Raw genomic sequence first — 21726 nt, forward strand, 5'->3', positions numbered from 1 at the left:
AGATAATTCATTGGTGAAAGAATAGTTTTTCAATAAATGATACTGAGGTAACTGGATATCCACATGCTTTTGCATGAAGTTGCACCGGTAACATATAAAAATTAATTTAAAATGTATCAGAGACCAAACATTATAAAAAACACTCATAAGCAAACTTGGGAGCAAATCTTCATAACCCTGGACTGGGCAACGGTTTCCTATATACGATACCAAAAACACAAGAAACAACAAAAACAGGTAAATTAGGCTTCATCAAAATTAAAAATTTCTGTGCTTCAAAAGAGACCATCAATAAAGTGAAAGAATAGCCCACAGAATGAGAGAAAATATTTGCAAATAATTTATATGACAAGGAACTTGAATCCAAACTATGTAAAGAAATACAGTATTATAAACTTAATATTATAAGAATCATTCATGTGGTCTGTCACTGATTGAAACATCATTATGTATAATACACATAACTGTATACTAAGCATTTAAAAAGTATGAAATACATTTTTTTCTGGAGATAGTGGCTTAATGAAAAATAAGGTACTTAAATTTGTACTTACAGCTTTGCTCTGCAATTTGTTGAAAGAATATCTCAGAGTATCAACCCCTTCTGATTCTTCTTTGGTTACTTCAACTTCAAATCTATTTAAAATAGCATAGGCTTCCTGCAGAGCAGAGGTGGAGTTCAGAAATATCACAAGGGAAAGCAATTGACAAATTCTTTAGATGCCTTCTAAAAACATGTTCCTTTGTCTTAGAGGAAGACAACATACACTAAAGAGTGGTTTCCAAAATTAAATGTGCATAAAAAGCACCTTTAGATTCTCACTGACTACTAGATATTGACTCTAGATCATAGGCTCTGAAATCTGCATGTGATAAGCACCTAGGTGATTCTGGTGGAGATGTAGTCAGATCACATTGAGAGATGCTATCCTAGAAAATATCTCTAGAATCATTTTCTGTGTCTCTCTCCTCCTTGATCATGTGTCAACACCATGCAAGACAATTTCTCATACTCTATTAAAACAGGGTTGGCTATATAAGGAATGGAATGCAATGATGATGTGGGAGATAATTCAGAAAAAAAGAAAGAAACTTGAATGATCCAAGGAATGGACTCGCAATTGGCTTCACCAAAAGAATGTATGCTGAAGAATTAAGCTTCTGCAGTCAGAAAAAAAAATGACAATTTATTAAATCTTGAGAAATGAGTGGTCAGCATCCAGAATTCCCAAATACTAAGATTTTTAAAAGTAGCAAAAGCGGGAAGTCCATTAGCTTCCAAAGAGTATAAACTCTTAAGTGGGTTTAAGAAAGCATAAAAGAGTCATGAGCATTGGGTACCAAGAGGAGGCAGTGGAGGTGCCAATTCCCCCAGCTAGTGCAGGCAATAAGGGAGTACATTGTCTACAGAGAACAAAACAATAATAAAACTAACTAAAAATCTGATTTTTATTATCACCATCTATCTCTATCTATGAGTCGGAAATTCTAAATAATATTAACCATAAAATACTTGTGATAGACAAAATAATGGACTCCCAATGTTGTCACATCCTGATCCCCAAAACCTCTGAATATATTGCCTTACATGGCAAAAGGGACTTTGCAGGTGTGATTAAGTTAAGAAGCTTGTGACGGGGAGAGGACCCTGGATTAAGCAGGTGGGCCCAATGTAATCACAAAGGTTCATACAAGGGAAAGGAGGAGGCAGGAGAGGTGGAGTCAGAGAAGATATGACAACAGAAACAGAAACAGAGGTAGGAGTCATGCCATTGCTGGAAGGAGCCATGAGCCAAGGAAGGTGGGCAGCCTTGAGAAGCCAGAAGAGGCGAGAAATGCATTCTCCCCAAGAGCCAGCCTCCAGAAGCAATGCAGCCCTGTTGATATTTTGATCTTAGCCCCATAAGACCCATTTTTGGACTTCCTCTGATCTCTAGAACTATAAGATAATAAATTTGTGCTATTTTAGGCCATTAAGTTTGTGATAACTTGTTATAGCAGTAGTAGGAAACTAATCCAGTGCTCTTTCCTAAAAACATCTTTCGTTGATAAAAGTTCCAACAGTTTACTATTGAGCCTGGGTGGACTGTTCACACCATACTGCCATGATATGCCACTGCTCACGAGGGAGACCTGTAACCGGTTTCTAAGGCAAAGCCAAAGATATTTGGAGAACTTGCCTAACATGTCGGGATTGACATGAAAGAGTGCAACCATTCCTTTCTATAAAATTTTGGTGCCCGTATCAAACATTGATACTGTCTAGCCAGTACAGCATCATTAATATATTAATATTTCTTTGTATACTGTTCACTGTTAACAATTGTCAAAATTCCTCCAAAGACATCAACATCAGAAAGGAGAAATTGGAGACTCAGACTTTTGGGGGGAGGGGGGGAAATGAGCATTTATTGAAACCTTAAAATCTGTACCCCCATAATATGCCAAAATAAAAACAAATTAAAAAAAAAAAGAAAGGAGAAATTAACAGATTTTTCCATATAATAGATGAAGGAATATGTTAAAGAATCATTCTTTTAGTGTGTCTCTATTTGCTCCCCCTAACCCCCACAAAATAAAGCATTTCGAGAAAGAAAAATGCAATAATTTCTTACTTCAATTGGCCCCAAAGTCATATCCATCTGGATTTCATTATCACGGATACAAGACAAGGCTTCCATTGCAAACCTGACATCATCTAAATCACGAATAGGTCTAGACAACTTTTTCAAGTATTCATTAATAAATGCAATCATGTCTGACATTTTCTTCTTATATTCTTCATTCAAGTATCGACAGAGTAACATCTTCCATGCCTTAGCCTCAATTGATAAGGCCAATTTCATTGGCTCTGACGAAGACAAGAAAAGATGAAAATAGACTACAAGTAGAGCATTCTGAAACTGTGCAATCTATAACTGAGCATCTATAACTGCATCATCCAATTCAACAGTCACTAGCCACTTGTGGCTAGTAAGCACTTGAAATGTGGTTACTCTGAATTCAATCTGCTAAAAGGTTACTAGATCTTGAAGACTTACTTCCCATCCCCACAGTGATATACAGGATCTTTCCAGAAAGTATCCAACTATATAATATGAAAAACTACATTACCAATGGCTGGATACTTTCCAGATAGCCCTTGTATATCCCTGTGGAGCTGTGCATGAGATAGACACTACAAGAGAATTTCTGAAACTAGTTCTAGCACTGGTCTGCATGAACCTTGCTCTGTTTTTGGCCATTCCATTAGCAGCATATCCTCCCTCATGCATGTCCCCCATTTTCCTCTAGGGAACCCCACATGGTAGAGTGAAATCTAGTGTTTTGTCTGTCCAACCATGATTCTAGCTTTCTCGTTATTCTACTGTCCACCTCACCCACATGGTTAGAGCATCTGTATAACCTGACCTTGTCCCCTGGGCCTAGTCAAGGGTCCCAGGTCAACCTGACCTGTCGTAGACCAATCAGAGTCCCATCTTGAGAGTCTGGAGTGAGATGTGAGTGGAGCCATGTGGTCTGGGAAGCAGAAAAAGTTATGCACAGAGAGAAAGAGAAACGAAAGGCAGATAGAAAGGACTTCCTCAGTTTCCTGTACTGTAACTGGTTCTGGTCTGTTCTGAAGGCCCAGTTGCATCTTGGATTCTGAGATATACTCTTTCCCTTAACACAGTTTAAATGAGTTCCTGTTTCTTGAAAACAGAACAGCTCTAACTAGTCAACTCTACTTTATCAATCCTCACCCATTCCTCCCTTTTCTTCTCCATACCCCTACACTCCCCAGCACTTCCAAGCTTGAAATGTGATTGCTCCCCTCTCACCTTCCAACAGTTCAAATGAGAGGCCTGTGGGGCTAAGGAAAAAGTGTGGCCCAGGAAGAACCATGCGGCTAGCTTGTTGATTGAGACTCTAAGATCATATCTCATGTGGTCCTCTCACCGGCCTGTTTTCTCCTTTTCCAGGCCTCAGGGATTCAACCACCCTTCCCCTTTCTCCATAATTATCACTACCTATTCCATTTGTTAATTTCCTCTCTCCAGAAACAAGCTCCCCTGGCCTGGTGCACCATAACAGTATGCTGCAGTTGCTTTTTTCTTTTTCAGAGACAGGGTCTCACTATGTCTTCCAGGCTGGAGGGCAGTGGCTATTCACAGGCACAGCCATGGCATGCTACAGACTTGAACTCCAGGGCTCAAGAGATCCTCTCACCTTAGCCCCCCGGTAGCTGGGACTACACAGGTCCACACCACCATGTCCAGCTTACAGTTGTTTTTTATATTAAGAGTCCTAGTGCTAACCATTATCCCAAATGGATCAAGTTCTCAGGAGACCTCAAACCGTCTGACTCCTATCTCATGTACATAACCGCTCCTCACAATCACCTAAAAGAGAATTTCCCCTGTAGTTTTAATTGTTTGTCATTTGAGGAATCAGACTGTGTGTGTGTGTGTGTGTTTGTGTGTGTGTGTAAAGACATTTAAAAAAAAATAATAGAGTGCAGTTTCCAAAACTCTACAGAAGTTTCCGTAACTATTTCATTTGAGGAATAATCTCAAGTACTTGAGGGGAAATCCCCAAATTCTACATGAAATCCCCTCAAGTTTTTGTGATTCTTTGTCAAATTGAATACTTTTTTTTTTTATTTTAATTTTCTCACTCTGTCGCCCAGGCTGGAGTACAGTGGCAATATCATAGCTCATTACAGCCTCAAACTCCTGGGCTCAAGTGATGCTCCTCCCAAGTAGGTAGGACTACAGGTATGCCACCACACCCAGCTAATTTTTCTTCATAGTTTTTTTTTAGAGATGGGGGTCTCACTATGTTGCCCAGGCTTGTCTTGAACTTCTGGCCTCAAGCCATCCTTCCTGCCTCAGCCTACCAAGTCACTAAATCCTCTCTTGGTAGTTATAATAACACGATTTAATATTTATTGAACAATGTGCTGGGTACTACGCTAAGTGTCTCACATAAAGAAGTTCATGAAGTAGATACTGTTAATTATCACCAGCAGAGGAAATGAAGGTTAAAGAGGATACAAGGTCAAATTCCAGAGACACAATTACATTAACTCTTCAAAGATAGGTCTGAAAATCTACTTAAGATAGGTAATTCATGTAAAATAGGTCATTCAAATATCATGTGAGAATAAAATCTTCCCACAAACTTAGAACAAGACTGACTGTTCTGTAACCATGGTAACAATTAACCAAGACAACCAGTTTTAAACCCAAACCATAGACCAACTCACCTTGGTTCTCATACTTTTGCAAGCCAATCGGTGTCAGCCCCTTTCCTCTGAATGTAAACTAATCAGAAGGGACATATTCCAATAAACTGCCTCTGAGTGCCAACCAATTGACAGCAGTCTTGCCTGAGTACGCATCCTTCTACAAACAGTGTCAACCTATTTACATCCACAGTCCTTGCACCCCATGCTGCCCAGATGCCCTATGTAAGACCAGCAGTCTGCCCCGCCAGGCGCACCGTGCCTGACCAGCATAGCTCTCTCTTCCTATAGCAAGCTGTGAAGTCATCTCAGTCTTTAGTAAGTGGTTGCCCCGTCATCCTTGGATACTCCAATCCCAAATGGACAAGTTCTCAGGAGACCTCAAACCATCTGACTCCTATCTCATGCACATAACTTCTCCTCATAGTCACCTAAAAGAGAATTTCCCCTGTAGTTTTAGTTGTTTGCCATTTGAGGAATCAGACTGTGTGTGTGTGTTTGTGTGTGTGTAAAGAGTATTGATGGCCCAGAACTATTTAACATTTATAATATTACACCAAGGTAGCTTAATAACTGCTTGCTAAACAAAGTAACATTTCACGTCAAAATATAGATATTTTACATAATACAAAAACTTTAAATACCTGTATGTAATTCAAGTGCTCCTACAATAATAATTGGCTTCAAATCTTCGATCTCCTGTTCAAAAGTAGCATAGTGTAGAATCTCTGATCTGATTTCCGTCAGAGAGGGGTCAGTAGCCAAAAACTCCTACAGTAAGGGAAGAGTTAATATTTCCTTTAATTTTTTAACAGTATAAACCTTACACTTATAATAGCTAAATTAGAAAACTGCATTTGCTTATACACTTTCACACTTGCATGTGCTATGGGGCCAGCGGCTGGGTGCAGAACGAGACATCCTGGCAGTACCGGGAGAGGAGGCGATGAGAGAGAATTTCACAGCCTACTGCGAATCATTCTTCAGAACTCTAAAGCTTCCTTGAGCCTTAACACAGCTGGGTCTACGTAGGTGTGACACCCCCTTGAATACGGGGCCTCTGGACAGTGTCTGGCACATAACTGGTACTCGATTGTTTAAGGGGATTAAACGAAATCTGTCTGAAATCTCATTTTGATCAACCGCCTCAGTGTATCCATGTGAGAATCACACCAGCTAGAACTTGTCGAGAGCTTGGCATTTAAAGGCCCTGGGCCTCTGCTCAGTCCGCCCTCAAGAGTTAGAGACAAATGATTAAAACCTGAACAACATCACAAGTAAAGGAAATACACCTTCACTTTCACGTCCCGGTCCTCTGTCCAGAGACTCTTATACTTTTGAAAGTCCTGCAGGGCCTCATGAGCCGCTTTTCTCAGAGAATTCACAGAGGATGAAAGGAGGAGGACCAGCTTGGAAATGTCCTTGTGCTCTGCTACACCCGGGTAGAAATTCTTCAGCTTCCTCGCAGGAATAATTTCTTCAAAAGATTCTGAAAACAGATGTTTTCATACTATAATTAACTTCTATATCCAACTTTAATACTATCAATTTTCATATCTATAGTTTTTTAAATTATTTTCTTCAAGCAATTAGGAGCTTTCTAAGTAATTAGAGCTCTTTTCTTGCTATCTTCACTTATTAAACTATTGTGTTAGATTTTAAGGTCTAGATTTCTTTAATCTGGAAGAATTGTGTGATTCAAAGAGAACTGAAAGACACTGATTAAAATCAGTTTTAAAAAGCCCTTTAAGAAAAGGTTAAAAGAGTTGAAATTTCTACCCTGTGGAACAGCTTAATGGTTAAAGGAGAGACATCACATTTATTACCCAAATGACTTAGGCCAGTTATTTAATCTTCACGGATGAGTCATACAAGGATTAAATGAGACCACCTACGTTCACCTTCAGCTCAGCATCGGGTATATAGAGATCATGCAGTAACTCTTAGCACTACTATAAACACCTCTTGACAAAACAAGTCTGATTATGTCATTACCTTGATTAAAAATTCACAAATACTCTCCATCAAGCAGAGACTATACAGATTACTCTTATTTGGCCCACATAGCACTTTATTTTTTTTTTAACATGGCTTTAACATTATTAAAATAACGTTATTATAAAAATGATATTTCATATGAAATTACAGATTTCCAGCCTTTCTTTTAAAATAGTATAATCTTGTAGTATGGGGCCCATGTTCCTGCCTGGCAACAGTCAGCTGAAGCTGAGTGGTGCCTGTTGAATATACCACAGTCCCCTCTAAGCCCAGGCCACTCATTTGCTCTTTTATTTTGTCTTATATTTAATAAATATTTGAGTACAAGTGTCTTTTTTATAGAATGTCATCTTTCCTTTGGGTATATATACCCAGTAGTGGAGTTGCTGGATCAAATGGTGGGTCTACTTTTACTTCTTTGAGGTATCTCCATACTACTTTCCATAGAGGCTGTACTAGTTTGCAGCCCCACAGGTGATCCTTTCTCTCCACATCCAAGCCAGCATCTGTTATTTTCAGACTTTTTGATAAAAGGCATTCTCACTGGGAGTTAGGTGATATCTCACTGTGGTTTTGATTTGCATTTCCCAGATGATTAGTGATGTTGAGCATTTTTTCATGTTTACTGGCCATTAGTCTATCTTCTTTTGAAAAGCTTCTGTGTGTGTCCTTTGCCCACTTTTTAAGGGGGTTGTTTGATTTTTTTTTCTTCCTGATTTGCTTGAGTTCTTTGTAGATCATGGTTATCAGCCCTTTATCAGATGTATAGCATACAAATATTTTCTTCTGTTCTGCAGGTTGTCTATTTGCTCTATTGACTGTGTCCTTAGCTGTGCAGAAGCTTTTTAATTTAATCAGGTCCCATTTATTTATTTTAGTTGTTGCTCTGATTGCCATTGGAGTCTTCTTCATAAATTCTTTGCCTAGGCTGATATCTATAACAGTTTTTCCAACCTTTTCTTCTAGAATTCTTATAGTTTCATGCCTTATGTTTAAGTCTGTTATACATCATGAATTAATTTCTGTGAGTGGTGAGAGGTGCAGATCCTGTTTCAGTCTTCTACATATAGCTATCCAATTTTCCCAGCACCATTTATTGAATAGGGTTTCTTTTCCCCAGTGTATATTTTTGTCTGCTTTGTCAAAGATTGCAAAGAGGATGGCAATATGAGGATGGTTTTACATCAGGGTTCTCTGCTCTGATCCACTGGTCTATGTCTCTGTTTTTGTGCTTATACCATGCTCTTTTGGTTACTACAGCCTTCAAATACAACTTAAAATCTGGTAAAGTGATGCCACCAAATTTGTTCTTTTTGCTTAAGATTGCTTTGGCTATTCAGGGTCTTTTCTGGTTCCATATGAAGTGTAGAATTATTTTTAATAGATCTATAAAAAATGACATTGGTATTTTAATGGGAATTGCATTGAATCTGTAAATCACTTTGGATAACTTTTGAAGAACAAAAGTTTTTAATTTGGATGAAGCCCAATTTATTGATTTTTTCTTTTCTGGATCATGCTTTTGCTATAATGTCTAAGAAATCTTTGTCTAACCCCAAATCACAAAACATTTCTGTGTTTTCTTTTAAATTTTTATAGTTTTACTTCTGTGTAATTCACTTTGAGTTAAGCTGTGTGTATGGTGTTAAGTCAGGGTCCAACTCTTTTTTCCACATGTATATCTAATTGTTCCATCATTATTTGTTGAAAAGACAGTCTTTTCCCCCATTGAATTAACCTAATACTTCTCAGAAAATCAACTGCCTAGAAATTTAAGAGTTTATTTCTGGATTTTATATTCTGACCCATTGATCTACCTGTTTGTCCTTAAGCCAACACCACACTATTTTGATAACTATAGCTGTATACTAAGTTTTGAAATCAAGCAATATAAGTTCTATAGCTTTGTTCTTTTTCAAAAATTTTTGGCTATTATAGGTCCTTTTGATTTTCCCTATTCCCTATTCAAATTTTATGATCAACTTATCAATTTCTGCAAAAAAGCTTTCTGGGATTTTGATAGGAATTGCATTAAATCTATAGATAAATTTGGAAATAACTGCCAACTTATCAATATTGGATCTTCCAATCCGTGAACATGATGTACCTCTCCATAATGTACCTTTCAGCAATGTTTTGCAGTTCCTGGTGTACAGGTCTCCTTCTGCTAAATTTGTTTTATTCTTTTTGATACTATTGTGAACAAAACTGTTTTCTTAATTTCATTTTCAGATTGAAAATATAGAATTCCATGTAATTTTACAATCAAATTTACAAATCAAGTTGACAAATAATAGAAAAAAATTCTGTTGTGATTTCTCTGGAATTGTGCTGAATTTGTAGATTAACCAAAGAATTAACTTTTTCATGATTTCTTCATGATTGCTGTCTTCTACTATGTCATTCAGTAATAATCATTTTTCTCCAAAAATGCAAATAATTTTTAACATTTATTTGTTAAGTACCTTATGGTGTTGTACCTTGTGAAAAATCTGTTTTTTCAGTTACATTTAATTGAATTACTGATGATTGTAGAAATACTCTTTTTCTGTGAGCCAGTCTTTTACACATAAATAATACTGAACTTATTAGTTCTAAAAGTTGTTCCTAGATTTCTTGGATTTTCTATGTATGATCTTTAAACAAGGACAACCTTAGTCTTCCTCTTCAATTCTTACTCTCATTTTTTCTTGTCCTATTTCACTTCATATTTTATTTTTTTGTCTTATTTCAAGAGGATCTCCAGTAAAATACTGAATAAAAGTGATGATAGAAGTCTTCCTTGTTTATTCTTCATTTTATTGGGAATGGAATACATCTAAGATTTTTAACAAATACCATTCTCAGAAAATCCTTCATATTCCTAGTTTGCTGAGAGGATGTATTTAAGTATATGTGTGGGTGAGTTAAATATATCATACTTACAGAAGCATATATAAAACACATGGTTCAAAAAGAACAAGAAATATATAAAACATATATTAAAGAAGAAGAAAAAATGAATTCCAAAGTACTCACCTTCCAGGTTAGGAATAGAATGCTCCTAAGACATTAGTCCTCTCTGGGCCCCTCACCAATCCCATCCCCTCCCATACTTCCAGAGGTAACCATTATCCTGAATTTTCTTTGAAGGTAAACCAATGTGCTTATCTCTAAATAATATATTGTTTAATTTTTTAAAAACTGAGCAGTAAGCACAAACCTAGCTGTGAATAGGTTGTCCAAGTTAGATGAAGGCTCCTACAAGAAAAGAAGCTGATCAGAGTCTCTGGGTCTAGTCTGGCTTCAGCTTTCCTACAAGTTTACAAAAACCTTCTGTGAAGAAGCCATGGGGTAGGATGATAAGTGAGTCCTAAAAAATATAAGTCTCACCATAATCGGGACATTGGGCAGGACTGTGTTAATGGGCCAGCTAATGTATGTCCAGGAAGAATACAGCCAGGACAGTGGGCTAATCTGTATTTTCTTACAGCACAATTACCTGCCTCCAGTGCTCAGTTATGGGTCAAAGCAGAACACTTCTGCAGAATGAATGTCTCTTCAGCTGACCCAGGACAATGAGTGTAGAACAGTAAGTTTATCAGCACATGGCGAAAGCAAGCAAGCACAGACAAGAATATGGACCAGGTTCACCCAGGAAGGCTGTCTTCAAGTTAAAAGACAGTATAATGGCATCAAGCATTTGGTGAGGGTGGCCAAAACTCATCTGTCTCTTGAGTCACGCCAGTTGCTCTCTATGCTTAGAACACAATTGTCATTGTGTAACCACCCTTCCTCATTCACCTGGGAATTCCCTTCACCTCTCTGCTGTATTTTATTCCTGTTCCCAATATTCCACGTCCATGCATATCTTTGCTCCAGACTACTTCTCCTTCTTTAAAAGGATATTCTGCTTAAAGCTCTGCCAGCCAGAGGAGAATTTCCCCCCTCGCTGTCCTTCCAACCACTACTAAGTGGGCTGTAGTACAGTATCAGTCCATTTTCAGCTGACACCCACATATCAAGCCAAGTCACATAGACCAGGCCTGAGATTTTTTTCATCCTTCCTTCTGAGCTGCTATAGGGAACACCTCATTAGACCATAGATGTAAGCTGAGAAAACAATGTTGGTGCAACACAGAAAGGTAGCTTACATGGTATCTTGCTGTTTTGAATTTGTATTTTCCTGATTACCAGTGGAGGCAATATAGTTTTGGGAGAAAACAGTTTGGCTTTCCATACAATCAAATGTCCATGAAATTTTGGGTCACTATCATATCATATCCATAACTACACAAGGGACCAATTTATGTACACTTTATGTACAAGGAACATATGATTCAGATCCTCTACACACCATGTTCTACCAAACTAAGTTTATTCAATCTAATATAATGCTGAAAGTAAAATTAGTGCTAAGACTTATTTTAATTTTTTAACTTTTAAGGTTATGATAATAGAACTGTGATAAAAGTCCTTTTCACCCATGCCAAAAACTGGAAAGAAATGTATGCATGTTATGTTTAAGAGGAAGGATGGAGAAAACTAGTTTTTAATGCAAATTTTATCAAATAAACATATAAAAATATCTTTTAAAAAATCTATATGCTGTTAAACACAGGAAGAAGCAGAAAGACCATTTACTAATTGTTATGACTCTAAGGTTCCATTCATGTGAGATTTAACATTCTTACTGTCATCCCTCTTCAGTAGTTTTCCTGTGTTTTGATGGACCAGGTCAGTCGTGGTGGTACTAGCAATGGCAGACCTGATGCGGCGGGTCTGCTGTTGCCCCCAGTGAGCCACCCCTCTGCTGACCTCCAGGGTTAACTGGATCATACGGTTAATGGCTTGTTGAATATCATCCAAACTAGGAACCATTACCTGTGAAGGAAGAAACAAGGGCGTAATACTGCCAGCTCATACAATCACCCCTCCAATTCTGGCCACCCCCAGGCCCCACCAAGGAGCGGGAAAAGCCTCAGCTGGCCCAGCAGGAGGCTGCTTTGAAGACAGGGATGTCAGGCGCATGGGCTGCAGACTTTCTCTACCCCGAGGTTTTCCTGTTCTACCAATTCCTGTAGGCAAAAAGTCAAAGTCAGTGCTTGTCATCCCTTCCCATGAGGGTGGCTGGATGCAGCAGAAAATTGCGGACCATGCGCTAGAGATACATGGAGCAAAACAACTGAAGAAACTGTACCACCAAGATTCTGACCTTGGTTCTTAGAAATGTGCCCAATAAGCTAAGAAACTATCCTTCAGGAGGTGAAACCATGTAAAGGTGCTGTTAGGTGAGTCACAGGCTATTCCTGTTTGGCCTTATCCTTTGGCCCAGCACAGAATGCACCTCAGCCACCCTCTGTGGCTTGGAGTCTCAGATGCCAGTGAGCTGCTGGGGTAGTTGCAGAGGTAAGTGCTGTAGGAAGACACAGGGATTCACCATGCCTGGGACACAGGCTCCTTCTGCCTTTCTATTCTGCCATCCTTGGTGGGCTGCTTCACAGCCATGTGTTTAGGGTAGGGATTTGAACATCTATGATGATTTTATTTAGATGATCTAATGTCTGAAGAAAAAGCAAGGCAACTTGTAGGATACTTGTTAATTGATGGCAGAACAGATGCTTAACACAAATCTCACACCAGTCCTCTACTACACCATGAGCTATGCAGAAGTAACTTTTTAATAACAGATAGAAATGACATTTTGATTTATGTTAAGTCAAAAATCAAAAAGTGAGGGGAAGTGAAAAAATACATGGGACCAAGATGTTACTGTAAATGAAAGTTCAGTTCTAATACTGTACTCCTTAAAAACATTACCAAAATATCACTGTGCTTAATAATACTTACCACATTAGGAATTGCAAGATGTACTTCAGTTTTTATAAAGGAAATAATATCTTCTGACCGCTTTCGTCCATGAAGGCTGTAATAAAATGGACATGTAGCTGATGAACTTTAACCTAAAATTTCATAAATGGTTTATTATGCTACAAGTTTCAGTCCCAAAAATAAAGACCATTTTTAAATACCAAGTTACACAAAGAAAATATTACCTAGAATAGAACCATAAATTGCAGTGAACTAAGAAAACACAATGATATAACATTCCTAGAAGTAAAATAGTCTCATACACATTTGTTAGTATTTTAATGCTGTTATCTCTCTGTAATAACTATTTAACAATGTTTACTACAGCATTCTTTGTTTTCAGTCCCATAACAGGTGCAGGATGAGGTCACCAACAAAAAGAATATACCTTCATATACATTTTTATGTATGCTTTTTACAAGATTAAAAAGGAGGTTTCCAGTAAAAACCTTCTAAAAACTGATTTTTTAAATATCACTCATGCAAAGATAGAAGCACAGATGTACAGACATGTGAGTCCAGTAATAAAGGACACACACAGAGCTGTAAAGTAGTTTGGCTAGCTTTCTCTGCCTTGACCTCCATCCCGATCCCAGACAAAATTATAATAAATGTAAACTTTTCATTCTCTGAAAAACCACATCATTGCTGAAAAACCACACTGCCTTTTACAATTAATACAGTAAAAGTAGTGTTATGGCTCTTTTAGAATTTGTCTAGCAGGTTTTCCGGTCCTTACCAGAAGACCCAAAAAATAAAAAAAAATTTTAAATATACAGTAAAAGTAGTAAGTAGAAGTAAGGAAGTAAAGGTACAAGCAGATGGGGGTCATGGGGAGGATCACAAGAAACATAAAGGCACCACATTTCAAAAGTGGAGACCCAACATTTAGTACTCAGGGCCAATGATTCTCAGATAAACATATTATTGTAAGGAACTCTTTGAACTAAAAGCAAGCAAGCACAGAAAACGCTCTAATTCATAGTCTCCCTGTGAAACTTTGCAATAAAGTGTAGACTGTAATACAAAGGGCACAATTCGAGAACAAGACAGAATTTTACAAAGTATACACAAACAACTAAGCTATTAATAACAGAGGCAGTGAACAGCACACAGTGAACAGCACACTAGATCATTCAGGACTCTATTCAGCAAACTGGAGGACCAGCTTAAGGAATTCTCCAAAATTTCAGATGCAAATTACAAAGAGATAGAAATTACTGAAGGAAAAAGTAAGAATAAGTAACATTTATTAAATGCTTAATGTATGCCATGCACTTTCCAAGTACTTTCCATGAGATACTATAGCTCACCCTCCTAATAACTCTGTGAAGCAGATTCTGTGATGATTAGTTCCATATTGTAGATAAGGAAACCAAGGCAGGAAGAGATTATGCAATTTCCAGAGGGTCACTCAACTCAGAGACATTTTACTATGCAGATCCAGCGTGTGAATCCTACATAGATAGGGTAGGATTCCTTTAATCTTAAAGCATAGCATTCCTTTAATCTTAAGAGTGAACCTATGAAATAACAAAAAGCACTCAAAGGGTATTACGTTAGCCCTCTACTTTTAACATATGTTACACACTTTTAAACATCTAGAAAGACTTTTTTCCCACCATACGCAGTTGCATTGAATGCACACTCATAGCAAAAGCTATAATTTTAAAATGTCCTCTAAGTAGGAACATTCTAGCCTAGAACTCTTCCCCTTCCTACCCTCTAGCAACCCAGTGGACAGGTCTAAGCATCTTTAATGCTTAGAGGGGATTTTAACAATTTCACTTCAGTAAGTATTTTTAAGAACAGTCTTTTCTATGAATTTTAACTGAAAGTCTACTCAATGTTAGTTTACTAAACTCTACTTTTGTCAGACACTGGCAACCTCTTTATCTAGAAAGAATAGATGTTGTAAATCAGGACTCATCCGTCCTTTACATACACTATATACACAGCAAAGTAAAATAAAATGCACAGACATAAGGGACGATAGTCCGTCTCGCCTCACCATAACCACATTGGTATAAAGCCCTTTGCACTTTCTTTTCCTTCCTCCCTGCTTGTTCATTAGGTTGACAGCAGAGGGGCAGAAGGAAGTTTGAAAGGAGAGAAGTATGCAGATGTGTTCATATTTACATTTTGATGATAGCCATTGATGTACATCCATCCCTTTTGGCTAAACTATAAGAATATATTAAGTAATTCAATAGAAATATATCTTCTTGCTAATACTTTAATAGTATAGATCTGATAATGAATTCTCTTAGAAACATTACACTTAGTGTACTCTGTTGCTTTATGCTTGATTTTAAATTGAGCATTAAGGGAATGCAGTATTTTAACCGGAACTCTGCCAGTACTTTTATCAAGAGGCCTGTTGCCATTTTTGTCTTCTATGAAATTTTCGTCCCAAGAAAGGCAGGGTTATATTTTTTCCTAACAGATTGAGTTGGTGTAGTGTATTCTTGATTATCAAAATACTCACATAGCTTTGGGATTTTCGATTGGTAAATATTCATGATGAGTGAAAAAGCATGATGCATACTGTACTATTTCAATCCCATAACATTGGATGTTGTGTATGTGTCAGGATCTAGAAAGACACGTCCAACTGTCAACTGCTTATGATTGTGGATGACTTTGTTCTTTGTTTCTTGTGTTTTTCAGTTTCCTGTATTGCATATATTAACTTTTAAAAAAAAATAAAGGTTATTATAAAAACTTGAAAAAAAAAGAGTGGACCTGTTTTTCCATCTGGAAAAGATTCTTTGTGTATCTGACAGGATTAAAGGGGGGGGGGAAGACCCACATCTGAACATATAATTTATGAGTTCCAAGAATAAAAGAGAAATCCTGTAAGCATCAAAACAAGTTGTTATTAATATAAACAAAAATTGAATTAGCGGCAGAACTCTCATCTAAAAATTGAAACAAAAGAAGCCAATGAAAGGGCATTTGTAGAGTATGAAAGAAAGGGACTGTGATCCAAGAAGACCAAACTAGCATTTGCATGTGAGGGTAAGAGAAAGACATTTAGACAAGTGAGGATTTTGAGTACTGTCCTTGTGTGTCCCTCTTCAAAAATGACTTAAGTTCCACAGAACATGTAAATCAACATGGCACGGTAAGTTCATGCTTCAAAAATAGTTCTTTTTGCCAAACACATCACAATCATGGATACAAATGACATGAGAACGCTCAAATACAAGAAACGATCTCTGTGAATTAGAAATGGACCAGAAACACAAGGGCCGCCTGGCCAGGGTTCTGGTCTGGAGAGAGACAGTGACAGTGGGGTGGCTGGCCCTTGTGGGACACAGGGCTGACAGGACTCCATGCTAAATGGGGCTCAGCCAGGTTCACTACTTGAAGCCAAAAACTAAGAGTATGCTCCCCACTTATGAAGAGGCAAAACAACAGTAAGACAAAGTCTGTCAACCTACTGCCCACAGCTACATCTTTTCCAGAAGATGCTGGACTAGAGTAAAAGGTGCAAATCCACAGCTTTGCTGACGAGCAACCAAGTCAGACCACCTGTGTGCTCCTGGCTGACCCCACCTCCTCCCAGTGTCTCTCCAGAGCAGTAATGCGAACAAATAAGACCTGGTTCTGAACTCAAGGTTCCAAGTGTCGTTTGGAGGCAAAAGTGAAACTCCTAGATAGGAAAGGAGAAAAGGAGAAAGAAATACAAAAACAAAAAAAAGTTCTTACTCAAAGAGAGCCTACACATTCAAATCCCAATATACATGAATAAGTCTAAGGGTAAAGAAAAGGGCTAAAGAAATAAAAAATTGAAACAGGAACTCACTTCAGATAAAAATTATCATACAGAAAAATGACAAATAAATTATAAAATAAGTAAATTGAGAATGTTCAAAGAGATATGTGAAGTCTCTATCTTCCAAAAAAAATTAAAAAATAAAGAAATTGCTAAACTACAAAGGTAGAAATGATACAATATCTGGACGATAAGGAAAAAAGTATTGAAATTTTGAAGATGCAATAGATGACATAATCTTTAGAATAGATACAGAGACACTTGCCTGTAATGTAGTTCAGAGAGGCAAAAAGATAAAATATATGACAAAGTAGTTAGGAGATAGGAAGGACAGACCAAGAGGCCCCAACACATGAGATGACCACATATCCAGTGTGCCCAGGGGCAGTTCCAGATTAATTCTGTCCTGGCACCTCATCTGGAATGTGTGCCTTCATGCACAAAAGTATCCTAGTTGGAACAATAATTTATGTGGTCACTCTATTCAACATTCAATAGGAGTTCTAAAAGAAGACAATGAAGGAATGTCCTAGAAACAATAACTGAAGAGGAAATTGCTGAGGAATTATATAAAAAATAAGCCCTCAAACAGAAAGTGCACTCTGAGAACAAAGTAGGATGAAACAAAGACAAATCCACACAAGGTAAGAAAACTGCAGAAATATTAAGAATAAAAATAGAATCTTCAGTTATACTCACCGCAGACTTCTTATCCACAGCAACATAAGTCAGAAAAACATGAAGAAATACTTTCAAACTGCTGAGAGACAATAAAATCTTTTTTTTTTTTTTTTTTGAGACAGAATCTGGCTTTGTCATCCTGTCTAGAGTGCAATGGTTCTTCACAGCTCACTGTAACCTCAAACTCCTAGGCTCCAGTGATCCACCTGAGTCAGCCTTCCAAGTAGATGGAGCCACCCAGGCCCAGTTAACTTTTCTATTTTGAGTAGAAACAGGATTTCATTCTTGCTCAGGCTGGTCTCCAACTCCTGGCCTCAAGCAATCCTCCTGCCTCAGTCTCCCAAAATGCTAGGATTACAGGTGTGAACCACCTCATCCAGCCAATAAAATCTTACATTCAGCCAAACTGTCATGAAAGTATGAGTGCAAAACATTTTCAGACTTGCAAAGAAAAATAAGAGAGTTTACCCCTCACAAATCCTCCCTAAGAAACCAGTGGGATGCAAAAAATACAAGTGAACCTGGAGATTTTAATTAAAGACGCCAGAAAAGTACAGAAAAGAGAATAAAATGTGAATATTATCCATCCAAAAGACAACAGTGATAATAAAATAAATCAAAGAAAAAAGACAGCTAGTAAGAAGAGATAAAATGTCATCAATAAAATGTCATAAATCAAGTGCAACTATATTAAAAAATCACAGTAAGTGCAAACAGATTAAATTCATTATTAAAAAGACAATCAGATTGAATGAAAACATGTATATGTTGCTTTTAAGAGGTAAAACTAAAAACTAAAGAGAAAAGCTTAAATGAAAGGATTGAAAAAGTTATACAAAAAAAGCTGAGAAAGCAAAATTAATAACAAACTAAAAAGAATTTGAGGAATCAGGATTAATATATTACAGATAAAGAAGGTTGCCAAATAAAAATAAAAGGAACAGTGCTCTTAAGCAGATAAACAGCTATGACTTTTTATATACCTAACAATACAGTCTTAAAATATATAAAAAAAGAACTGACCAAAACAGAAGGAAAATTTGACAAACCTACAATCACACTGGGAGACCATAACAGTACAATTAAATTGAAAATCAGCAATGAATAGCCAAGGAATAAATCTAACAAAAGTGTGCAACACCTTTACACAGAAAATTATAAAACCTCACTGAGAGATATTAAACACTTACATAAATGCAGAGTTAATACATAAAGCTAAATATTCATAAGAATGCTAATTCTGTCCAAATTGATCTATGGATTCAATGCACCTTAACCACTGACCCCCCCCCCAAAAAAAAGTAAGTTGATTTTTCAAAAACTTTTGCTTGGTCAACTCATTAACCATATGGAAAAAAATATATTGGTCTCCTACCTCACACTAAGCATAAAAATCAATACCATGTAAATTAAATCCCTAAATATAAAAGTCAAAACTATAAAACTTTTAGAAGACATCAGGAAGTAGGGAAGGGTTGGTTTCCTCAAAAATACATAAAAATCACAAAACAACAAAGTAATAAATTAAGACTATTTATGAATTAATCCAATTCAATAGAAAGACAGGCCAAAGAAAACAATGACAAATTTTAAGGAAGAGAAATACGAATGGACCATAAACACATGAAAATATATCTAACCTTATCAGTAGCCAGGAAAATTAGAATTTAAATCCTAATGAGATGCCATTTCACACCCCTTATGTTGGCAAGAATTTTTTTTATAATGGATTAATTTTATTGCATGCAAATTATATCTCAAAAAACTGTTTTTAAAAGTGTACATTCATTTTAAAAGTTGGCATATATTACTGAATTGTCCTTCTTAAAGGTTACACCAATTAACATGATTACTATACATGTATGAAATATTTTCTTAAATTCTTAAAGAATTTGGTTCACATTTAACTTTCACTAGGCTAACATTTTAGGTTTAATTTACATTTTATTTTTATTAATGAGGATAAATATCTTTTCATATTGTTATAAACTGAATTATGTCCCCCCAAAATTCACATTAAAGCCCTAGCCCCTGATGGAACAGTATTTGGAGTTAGAGTCTTTAATGAAATAATTAAGGATAAAGGAAAGTCATAAGGGTGGGGCCCTAATCAGGTAGGACTAGTGTCCTTACCAGAAGAAGAAAAGACACCAAAGAGCTCTTTCTCTCCTCTTGCACACAGAAGAAAGTCCATGTAAAGACACAAGGAAGTAGCCTTCTGCAAGCCAGAAAGACAGCCCTCTCTACACATCAACCCTACTGGCACCTTGATCTTGGACTTATAGCCTCCAGAACTGCAAGAAAATAAATTTCTGTTGTTTAAGCCACTCGGGCTGTGGTATTCTATTGTAACAGTCCAAGCAGAAGAAAACACACATACTGAAAAGCCATTTTTTATCCCTTTTCTATGAATTATCTCTATATCCCTTGGTCATTTTTCTTTTGAATTATTTTCCTCCTTTATATATTTGTGGTACTTCTGTTTCATTAAGAAAATTAGCTTTTTCTGTGATATATGTTGAAAGTAAGTTTCTCCATATCATCATTTGTCTTCTGGGGTTTTAGTATTTAAAATTTTTTACCATGTAAAAATATTAATTTATCAATATTTTCTATTATGGGTTCTGGGTTTTGTGTTATACTTAGATGTCTATGTACTAAGGCTATTAACATTTTTTCCACATTATTTCTAGAACTTTTATGACTTCCTTTTTTTTTAAATTTCAGAATATTACAGAGGGTACAAATGTTTCAGTTATTTAACCAAGGAGATGAAAGATCTCTACAAAGAGAACTACAAATAACTGAGGAAGTAAATATCAGAGGATATAAACAAATGGAAAAACATATCATGCTCATGGGTCAGCAGAATCAACACTGTTAAAATGTTCATACTACCCAAAGTGATTTACAAATTCTATGCAATCCCCATCAAAATGCCAATGTGATTTTTCACAGATCTAGAAAAAATAATTCTATGCTTCATTTAGAACCAGAAAAGAACCCAGATAGCCAAAGCAACCTCAAGTAAAAGGAACAAATTGGGAGGCATCACATTACCAGACTTTAAACTATACTATTAGGCTATACTAATTAAAATAGCATGTTACTGGCACAAAAATAGAAACATAGACCAATGGCATGGAACAGAGAATCCAGATATAAAACCATCCACATATTGCCATCTGATCTTTAAACAAAGCAGACAACAATATACACTAGATAGGGAAAAGAATCCCTATTCAATAAATGGTGCTGGGAAAATGGGATAGGCACATGTAGAAGACTGAAACAGAATCCATATCTCTCACCACTCACAAAAATTAATTCAAGATGGATAACAGACTTAAACCTAAGACATGAAACAATAAGAATTCTAGGAAAAAAATGTAAAAACTCTTCCAGATATTAGCCTAGGCAAAGAATTTATGAAGAAGACCACAATGGCAATCACAGCAATAACTAAAATTAATAAATGGGACTTCATTAAATTAAATAGCTTTTGCATGTCAAGGAAACAGAGCGAATAGAAAACCTACAGAATAGCAGAAAATACTCTCATGCTACACATCTGATAAAGGGCTAATAACCAGAATATACAAAGAACTCAAGCAACTCAGGAAGAAAAAAATCAAACAACCCCCTTAACCACTTCAGTAGGGCGCTCACTGAACACGAAAGCTTGCCCACAGCCAGCACTTATAGTCTGCACGATAGTTTGTGCTGTGCATTGACAATGAGTCCATTTTGCTCTTGTGTGATGAGGAAAGCTTTAAAGCTACTGAAAGCTTGTTTTACTTTACAGGCAGCTTTACTTGTAATGTAAATCAAAATAGGTAACATATACATATGTTTTTATTACATTATTTTTAAATATTCACAATTTTATTTTGATAAATGAAAAATTAGAAAAGTGATATCACGGCTGTCGGCTAAAGTCGATGTTCGGTTCATCTGTGGCTGTCGACTATAGTCGACACTCGGCTGTGCGTGTTCAGCTGTGGCTGTGGATTATAGTCGATGCTCGTACCGAAGTGCTTAAAAAGTGAGCAAAAGACATGCACAGAAGCTTTTCAGAAGAAGATAGATGAATGGCCAGTACACGTATGAAAAAATGCTCAACATCACTAATCATCAGGGACATGCAAATCAAAACCACAATGCGATATCACCTAACCCCAGTGAGAAA

At 36.8% G+C, this 21726-nt stretch overlaps 1 protein-coding gene and 1 non-coding gene across 2 annotated transcripts in view; one reads left to right on the forward strand and one right to left on the reverse strand.

Moving 5' to 3' along the window:
- DNAH8 (dynein axonemal heavy chain 8) overlaps positions 1-21726 on the reverse strand; it is a 285679-nt gene that overhangs the window by 182266 nt on the left and 81687 nt on the right. The window contains exons 24-29 of the mRNA XM_076003387.1: positions 13055-13130; positions 11899-12088; positions 6520-6716; positions 5872-5998; positions 2616-2851; positions 555-659 (exon numbers count right to left, since the gene is read on the reverse strand). Of these exons, the coding sequence (XP_075859502.1) occupies positions 555-659; positions 2616-2851; positions 5872-5998; positions 6520-6716; positions 11899-12088; positions 13055-13130 (931 nt within the window). The remainder of the gene's footprint in view (positions 1-554; positions 660-2615; positions 2852-5871; positions 5999-6519; positions 6717-11898; positions 12089-13054; positions 13131-21726) is intronic.
- On the forward strand, positions 13765-13826 carry LOC142871254 (U7 small nuclear RNA). The gene has a single exon (XR_012919508.1). It is a non-coding gene; the product is annotated as a U7 small nuclear RNA (small nuclear RNA).

This window comes from Microcebus murinus, chromosome 5 (genome assembly GCF_040939455.1).
Source record: "Microcebus murinus isolate Inina chromosome 5, M.murinus_Inina_mat1.0, whole genome shotgun sequence".
Classification (NCBI taxonomy): domain Eukaryota; kingdom Metazoa; phylum Chordata; class Mammalia; order Primates; family Cheirogaleidae; genus Microcebus; species Microcebus murinus.